The sequence below is a fragment of the Anabas testudineus genome, chromosome 3, assembly GCF_900324465.2.
Source record: "Anabas testudineus chromosome 3, fAnaTes1.2, whole genome shotgun sequence".
Lineage (NCBI taxonomy): Eukaryota > Metazoa > Chordata > Actinopteri > Anabantiformes > Anabantidae > Anabas > Anabas testudineus.
Genome location: NC_046612.1, coordinates 4,161,222 through 4,170,823, shown reverse-complemented (window position 1 = coordinate 4,170,823; position 9,602 = coordinate 4,161,222). Strand labels below are relative to the sequence as shown.

The 9,602-nt window shown below is 38.7% G+C and overlaps 1 protein-coding gene across 1 annotated transcript in view; it reads left to right on the top strand.

Moving 5' to 3' along the window:
• Positions 1 to 522: 522 nt before the first annotated feature.
• smyd3 (SET and MYND domain containing 3) overlaps positions 523 to 9,602 on the top strand; it is a 64,229-nt gene continuing 55,149 nt past the window's right edge. The window contains exon 1 of the mRNA XM_026379016.1: positions 523 to 722. Within this exon, the coding sequence (XP_026234801.1) occupies positions 559 to 722 (164 nt within the window). The 5' untranslated portion in view covers positions 523 to 558. The remainder of the gene's footprint in view (positions 723 to 9,602) is intronic.

Genomic DNA, 9,602 nt, shown 5'->3' with positions numbered 1-9,602 from the left:
AGTTCAAATACAGAAGAAGTAGAAAAAGCAGATCTTCATTGAAACCTAACCTCCAACATTATTGTACTTTGAGGATGAGCGATAGCGTCTATATTCAACTGAGGTGTACAATTTATTTCTAAATGACAGATCAGTTATTGCACCACCGAAACATACAGTATAGTATCAATAATCATTGTGTGGTCAGAGTAATTCACATTACATAATAAAATAGATCATATATTCTGTTTGTATAATTAACTTATGAAGCTGGATTTGGTTTACTTCTAGTTTATTTACTTGAAAATTTTGTCTTAATAGAGAGTGAGACATTAGAGACTGTGGCATAAACATTGATTGACTGATTTCTTCAAATATTGTTAGTTCACGTATCAATCCTCCTAATTATTGACTAATCATTTATTATTATAAATAATTTTGCAGATAATAAACAACTTAAATATGTATTTAAAAAAAAAGACTTCCCGTACGTGTACGTACGCATGTGCGACGTCATGACGCAGCCCGTGCGTCTATTACGGATGTAAACACTGACCGATTCACGTGGAGGGAAAAGCGATGATGGCACCGAAGCTGGAGCGTTTTGTCAGTCCGGGAAAAGGAAACGGTCTTCGGACGACAGCCAGGATCAAGAGAGGAGAGCTGCTGTTCTCCGAGGAGCCGCTGGCGTGTTGTGTGTCCAGTAAAGTGTCCAGAGCCGTCTGCCACCGCTGCTTCACACGGTGAGACGAGCGGTCCTCTCCGCATCCAGCTGCTCAGTCAGAGACAGGTTGATGTCGTGTGTTTCACGTGTTGGTGCATGTGTGTCTGATGGAGCTGTAGTTGGTAGCCATTCAAAATCGAAATCAAAAGATGCAACAAGGCTTCAGCTGTCCACTAGATGGTACCATGACTCCTCCATGGTTTCAGTTCAGTTCTGCACAGACAGTGTGTTTGTATCTGCAGCTTGCAGAGCCCATAACATACTACAGTCATTATAAATAATGCAGTTTGGATGGTTTATCATGATTTTTTGCTTACTTACCTTGATTTAAACTTAATATTTTTCACCACATACACAGAAATTATACAACACAGCTAATTAACACTGTATGTTTATAGCAAATGTTTTGCAGTAATGACATGATATGAAATTACAGTGATAACACATCTGAATTTCTCCTCGTCAAAATTACAGTTACATGGTATTGATAAATAAAAATCTAAATGCAAATGTACTAAATATACAGAGAAGTGATAAAGGAGTCTAAAGTAATAAGATTGATGTTGTTAAATGAAAATGCCACTGGATGAACAAAATGTTTCAACACCGCTTAATAATAATAATAATAATTATTATTTTTATTATTATATTATTATTATTCAAATGTTTCCACACTGCTTTAATCTCTCTATTGTTCATATTGATTAAATTAACCTATTTTTTTAAATTCAATTAACCTATTTTTTAATTAAATTAACCTATTTTTGCAAGCGAATTACCATTCTGCCTTCCAGTGTCTCCGTACAAAGACTATGGACATTTATATCACAATCTGTCTCTCAGTTTCAGAATTCTTATACCGTTAATGCTCAGTATGAAGAGCCCTGCATCTAATTAACAGCCTAAATCACACATTTTCAAATGCTGCATCTTGTCCAGCTTGAGTTCTCCACTCATCTGTCGCTGTCGGGGCAGCTGGTGTTTTGTTACTAATGAGCTTGCGTCCCAACATCAGCACCTTGAAGTGGATCTTCCAGCATGAATAAGGCAGAAGAACACTGAAATAAGCTTTTCAGAAATAAGACAATCCCATTTATTAGCATATAGTTTGAATATTTGGACAACTGGTGCTGTGCTGTCACTATCTTAACATTTCCAGCAGGTCACATTTTCCCTTAATCTCTTTCTATAAAGACTGATGTGAACTCAGATCATACTCTGCACGTACACACATAACACCACCATCTGGTCGTCTGTAGTTTAAACCCAACATAAAATAAGCCATTGTTTGCCATTAGTCTTTGCTTGTAACTTAAGTAAGACAGTGTTTTTGAGACAGTATCACAAAAAACAATATCACCCAAGTGTTTTCTTCTATTTTCTTTTTATTAATTGAGCTGTGGTTGTGTGATATGTTCTGTGTTAAGATGTAAGATATTTATCAGAACTGTTCATACCATGCTACACTGCTATCTCTTTCATCTTGGTTGTATTGTGGGGTTAATACAATTATGCAAATCACTGAGCAGGAAATCATTTGGACAATATTGAATTATTATATGATTCATCATGTTTGATATATTCTCATCGTGATTAGGTAACATTTTGGTATTTGTGTTACTTGGACAGAAATGCATCAAGAGTTTCAAGAGAGTTGAAGCCTTTAGCTGCCTTGATGTGATGTGTGTCCTTTGTTTCATTGCATGTATTTGTCATGTTTGTCCACCTGGATGCTTAATGGCACCGCTGCTTTCTCCCCTGTATCCAGTCGCACTTCATCAAGCTAAGCAGATGAATGTGAATTTAATGAGACTGTCGGGGGGACCAGTGCAGTGTGCTGTTTTCTCATGTGGGGACTACAAGGTGAACGAAGGGCAAATTACTATGGGCTATATAGAATATGTATATGAGCCACAGTAGCAAATGGAAGTTGATTAATGAGAGCAGTAAAACGAACAACCTCGGGGAGAATATAAAGATGTTTTGATTTCCACATAAATGTAAAGTTTATATGAATATGATCATATAAGAATCCCCTGTCTGATGTCTGATGTGCAAAGTGCAAGTAATAGGCAACGTAAGCTCTCTGTATACACCATCTGATAAAATACACTGGAGGCTGGAGGCCTACACTATCTTTCTGTTCATGGTCGTAATGAGAAATCAAATTCTGTACATATATTTTTATGCTTTACTTTCCGCAACATAGGATTTTAAAGGTTTGACAAGCAGACAACACGTGATCAGTCTGATCAGTCTGATCACAGAGATCACAGGCCAGAGAAACTGAAAACTGGATTTACAACTAAAAAACAAAGAGAACGAGTTTGTGTGTACTGTATATATGTATAGATACATACATTTATTGTTATTAATACTTTATTGAAGGTGGTTTTGTCTGGCTAGTTTGTGATTTGATGTTTGATATCTTCTCATATAAGACCGAAACGGAGCAAAAGGGTCATATTCTGTATTTACCCCTTTATAATCATCTAGATAAATGTATTGAGTGTTCGTTTAAACACAATTGATTAATTAATTAATAATTTACATGGATCATGGCCTTGGTTCATTTTGTATTGTGTTTAAACCCCAGACCACCAGATGGCAGTGTTGTGTATGTTGAGATTTTTAAGATATTCTTAGAATTTATACTTATCGTGGTGTGTACTTTATACAATGACGGTTTACCTAATATTAGATTTAGAAAATAATCATATTATATTGCCTTGCTTACAGTTTTTCAAAACATCACAATATATATTTGTATGTAACCACTGTATCTTACGATACTTATTTTTAACGTATAAATTCATCCAGAAACACATCTGTTTTTTATGACTTTGCTTTGCCGAGAGCCGCAGTTGGAATATTTCAACAACAGCTGGGTGGCTTGCCATAACATTTTGTGCAGATGTTCATGGTCCATGGTGGATGAATCCCACTGACGATCCTCTGACTTTCCCTTAAGTGCCACCATGAGGTGCTCAGCTGCTGGGGGCCTTAAGGAAACATGTTGGGGTTTCCTAATTTATCATTTGTAGCATTTAACTGAAAAAATAAAACAATTGGTAAAAGATCATCTGACATTTTAACTCTGCGATTCTTCAATTTGAAAAATTGCTTATGGTTTTCCTATTGACCTTCATTCTTGTCTTCGTGTGGTCTTGAACATTATTTATCTTTGCCTTTGTGCTACTTTAGCATTTACCATTTATTAACATACAGTTTTAGGACTTTTTTATTCAATATCTCCAAAACATATTCCTTCTGTCACAAAGGAAGATGGAGTCATAATAGAAATCAATAGTAAATTTGTGCCTCCACTGAATTCCATTATTTTTCTATGAGCTTCAGGCAAATGAATGGCTGTGTGTTTTTGGGTGGTGTTATGGAATGAGACGGAGCCCATGTTGTGTGATCATGTTTTAAGATATTGAATAAATGTCATGGCTACATCTGCTTGCCTTGTGGTCAGAATGTCTGTATCATATTTTCTATTGATTTGATATCAGTGGGTGATCTGTAACTTGTATTGGTGTCGCAGAAACAGTTGTAGAACATAGAACACACACACACACACACACACACACAGAACCTGAGGCAGAGACTGGTCTCAGAGATATAAAGTGTGGTTTTCTGTTTTCACTAATACACAATTAGTCTCGCAGCATGACTGAGCGTTGAAGATTGTGTATATGTGTGAGCATGCATTTAATTGTGTGACTGTTTCTCATGGCAAGAGGAGTACTGTGTGTGTGTGTGTGTGTGTGTGTGTGTGTGTGTGTGTGTGTGTGTGTGTGTGTGTGTGTGTGTGTGTGTGTGTGTGTGTGTGTGTGTGTGTGTGTGTGTGTGTGTGCAGAAAGAGCAGGTGGGGAGGGGGGGAATCAAAGCTGAAGTTAATAACAGGCCTTGATGTAAGTAGTGAGTGATAAATGCTGAGGGAGTACAAACACACACATACACATCTCAGCAGGACACAAATCGCCAGAGGTCAACAAACAACTATTAAAGGTTTTCAGACTCAGACAGAGCGAGGAGGGAGGTTGGGGAGAGAACAAAGCCAGAAAACCCGGACTGGATTTCTTTTTTATGTCATATCAGAATTTATCAGAATTTCTTATTATTTCCGTTGGCTTTTGCATGTGTCGTGTGTGTGTGTGTGTGTGTGTGTGTGTGTGTGTGTGTGTGTGTGTGTGTGTGTGAGTGTGTATATGTTTGCTTGTAGATGCACGCTACTTATTAATTGGAAAACATGGTGTAATAATCTCTTTGGGGTCAGTGTGTTCCCTGAAGTGTCTTTGAAGTAAATGAAAGGTAAATTGTTTTTTATTGCTTGTCTCAGACCACTGGATCTGTATGTACTGACTTTGTATATATTAATATCTATGTATGTTAATCCTGTTGCACTCCCCATTGGTCTGATTTCACCTGTCATTTGTTTTATTTAAAAGTAAAGTTTGTTGTGGCTGCGTCTGTGAGGACTTGCGGTCGCTGAGGTGTCGCATAATGAGGGTTTCTATAAAAACATTAGACGTAGAGAGTGACTTTGAGGTTCAGGCTTGATTCATGACTGAAGGTTGAAAGGCCAGTGGATTGAAAAAGTAAAACTGCGCACTCCTAACATCAAATGAAGGGGGTAGCAGCACTGTATTATAGCTCTGCCTCTGTCATTCTCTGTAAGGCCCTTGTGATGTTTGAAATTGTGATTGGTGGTGTAAAGCACATTGTTGGCTTTCACCCGTCATTTGGTCTTGTTTACATTGGCCCACAGGACGACTGCCTCAGGCTGGCCAATCAGAACTGAGTGGTATGGGAGAAAGAGGGCCCTGAAGACACAGGAGCTCAAATGTTAAGTGTCAAGCAGTGCGTTTACATGCACTCAAGCAACCGGGTTACAGTCGTCTTTCTCGAGAAACAGAAGTGCCATGTAAACGGGAAGTCTGGTTACTGTAATCGGTAATTCATGTTTAAATCAATCAGTCAGCTCCTCTGACACATGTGTCAAATAAAAAAAAGACAAACGGAAAAAGGAATCGAGAAGCGTCTTTTTTGTCTCCATCCAGCTCAAATCTGTGGACCAGCTTCCAAAATCAGACCAGGGCAGAGGAGAAATCCAATTACTCTTCTGCTACCTGTATGCTCCGATTTCCAGTAACCTGGTAATTTGAGTGCATGTAAACGCACTGAAGGTCAGAGGAGCTGTTGCATAAAGAGGTGTTAGAACATGAATTTACAATCATCATAACCTCGTATCGGAGCCCCAGAATAAAATATAAACCATGCATAAACTAGGCATAATATGGCCTGAAGGCATTATAGTCTCAATGAATGGATTGATGAGTGTGTTTTACTCTTTTTTTTTTTTTCTATTACCCAGAGCTGGTCATTTGCCCCTCGATCTTTTCAGTGTGGTGGGATGTTCTGCTGCTGCTGCTGCTGTCTTTGTTGGGCAGATAGCAGACCACACACACACACACACACACACACACATAAAAAAGCTTTGATGGGTTTTTCTCTGGTCCTGACAGACTAAATAAGAACTTAGATGTATTTCCCTTTGCTGTCAGATCTTGCTGTTTGTGTGAGTGTAAATTGAGGGGGGGGCTCGCTGACACCAATCTCTCACTCATTTTCTCTTTGGACCACACAGAAACAAACACACAAATCAACACAGTGCAAACAACAAACACATCGGAAAGTTTAGTCTTATTTATAGCAGGAAACTTTTGATTGAAAGTTAGATAAACCAATTTCCAAAGGGCCTTCGTTATTTCGGAGAACATGAAACATATTGACAGACGGTTGATGGGAGAGTTTTGTTCTAATTTCAGCTGCTTGTAAACGGCTGAACTTGTACAAGGAAACAAAAAGTAAATAGAAAGCGACAAGAGATGGCATCGTGACTCTGCTTTTTGAACTAGTCACTACAAACATGTCAGCTGAAATCTGTTGGCTCGTGGAACACACACACGGGTGAGCTACAGCTTTATTTGGGTTTTTCAATTTACTGTGTGAGATAAACAAGTACATAAAAACATTGAGACTAAGATTATTTCACAGCCATTTCCTTCCTGTGTGAGCCCCATGTTTTGGTCCACATGTGAAGAGGTAAATAATAAATGATTATATTTTATTAAATTACTTGTTGTTCTGAATGTGTAGGGGAATTTTCAGCCTGTGTCCCTTTAAGCATTTAATGTATTAATTCAACAGTAGTTTGTTTCCTCCACTTCTCTCTTTTCCCCTCTTGACGTTTACAACACGCGATCTCTGCATTTTATTTTGTTGTGCTCGTCGTTCTCGCTGTATCTTAAATATTATTAGAGTTATTTTCTTCTCCTGCTGAGCAGCTTCACTTTGTTCAATCTCATGTTTGATCTGAGATACATGTAATAATACAACATGACTTTGTCGTGTTTTTGTTGCAGGGATGAGGTTTGATAGCATCTTATCGATTCTGAAACCAGTCGTGAATCCGCTTTTTGAATTTGAGTCCTTTACCTTATCTGATCTGTTTAAGCAGCTTATTAGATGAAAACGTGTCTTTATCTATTTCAGGGCTGTAATTTAACTGTCTTTGTGTAGCAAAAGATATAATTTAATGGTATTTATCAAGCTCATCCCGTGCATGCTTCAGTGCTACGACTAGACTTTCTTACGGTTCTCTAAGGTTTCTTCAGTTCTTACTCATGGTGGGGGGTCTCAGGTATTTAAACTCTGTGGAGGTGTTGGAGGTCGTTGACACGTTCAGGGTCATAAGGTCACATGTGCACCATTAGACACGAACAGCTGTTAAACTTCATTTTTCCATGTGGTTTTCTCTTGGTAGCAGCTCTGATATAATCGTTGCCTGAATGACTCAGTAACATAATCCATCATTTTATTATGAAGGACCAGGAGACACATTACAATATGCGCAGACTGCAGTCGTTTCCTCTTTTTATACTAAAATTCTGACTTCATCTGAAAAAGTAATGAAGCAGTAGATGACAGAAAATGCAGCCATCAATTCAATACTGCTAAATTAGTTTTTATTGAATTATTCACTTGTTTGAATTCAACCTGTTCCCTTTATTGATTTTATTATATGATTCAATTTAAAATATTTTGCACACACACTAAGAGATGCTGCGGTATATGAAGTATACAGATCGCTCCTTTAGATGCAGTTTAACTCAGAACCAGGAGCAGACGAGAGGAGGGAAACGGTTCAAACATCAAGTCAGCGCTCTGTCTGCTCCTCCTTCCACTTGTTCCCTCCTCTGAATTTATCCTCCCATCTGCTCCTTCTGACTTCTCTCTCCACAGCTTTTCTTTCCGTCTGCTTTCCTTCAGATCTAATTCTCCCCGTTTTTCCTCACCCTTCTCTTCTACTCATCCTCATCCTTCATCGTCCCACCTGCTCCTGCTCTTTTCCTCATTCCTGAAGTAGATTATTTTGCTTGCATCTGCTTCTCTCTCCTCCTCCGCCCTGTTTTCTGTTTCCCTCCATGCCTCGTGCAGTCTCATACCCAGGTGTCTCAAAACATCTTGGTGGTGGGAAAACACACACACACACACACACACACACACACACACACACACACACACACACACACACACACACAGATTGCTGTAAACTGGGATCATGCCTCCCCAGGTGTGTAACGCTCGGTATTCGTCAAACAAAACATCTGTTTGAGTCACTTTTCACTCTACTTGTGAGGACCTTGTATCTTTACAGACATTTTGTGTTGTTCCTCATGAGTATGAGCATTTACCTTTTCTGGGGGTCGTTAGGCTTGGTGAAACACAATTAGCTGATCGTCTGTGTGTTTTTCCAGTAATCACAGAACCTCCGGTGTTTGTTCCCAGCAGAAATCTGGATAAAATGAACCAAGCTCCCTGTAGAGAATGATCTTTGAGCATCTGCTATTTGTGATGCTAATGTCTTTCTCAATTCTAAAGGCTAAAAGTTAAAAGCCAAAACGAAACTGCTTTAAACCGTCTGTGGACCGGATTAGTTTTCGGAATGACGTCTAAAATTACTAACATATGATTTTCTTCTCTTCTCATTAACTCTGTCAGAAAACAGAGTGGTTTGTAATTCAGTGGTCAGTCTTTTAACTGAGATCGAACCGTGTCTGCTCTAATTTTTTAGAATTAGTATTGCTTTTAATACACACAAGAATGGAAGAGCTCCAAGACATCATGATCTCCAGTAGTTAAACTACATATACTGACAATAAGTCCTAACAAACAAATGGAGCCCCAGCTCTACCAGAGATCATCAACTAGTTTTCTGAGGGGGTATAATCTGTGCTGTTGGCAGGCCCGTGGGTTGACGCACCCCCAGGCATACCCACCGACATACAGTAGCTTATTGTGCTTAGTTTACGTATTAATAATTTTGTAAGGTTTAGCTTTTTGATTCTATTAAAGTATTGCACGACTTTGTGTGTTTACTTTCTATGTGATTAAAACAGGTTGGTAGAATTTAATGTATTAGTTTAACAAAATAGTTTATTCCCAAACTGCTTTTTTTTTAAAAAGGCTTTAGATATTTCACAAAATCACCAACCAAACAACAACAGCTGCATCTGGCTTCAGGTCATAATTCATGTAAGTTAGTGTGTGTATGTGCACGCACTGTGATCATCATGACAATAAAACCATAAGGAGACTCATCCCACATGAGTCGCCTCAGGTGTCACTGAATCATCCTGTAAACAACCATTAAAAACTCAGCACGGCCTCAAAGACGACTCGAGATGCAGCACAGCTGGCGTCTTTCTCTCTTCTTTTTACATGCCAGTCAGCTCCAGTCTACAACTGGTGTGTTGATGTGTTGCTGTCGCCGTGCTCTGGATCCAGTGCTTCGTACAACACTAGATGGCAGTAGTGCCGCTCTACAGTA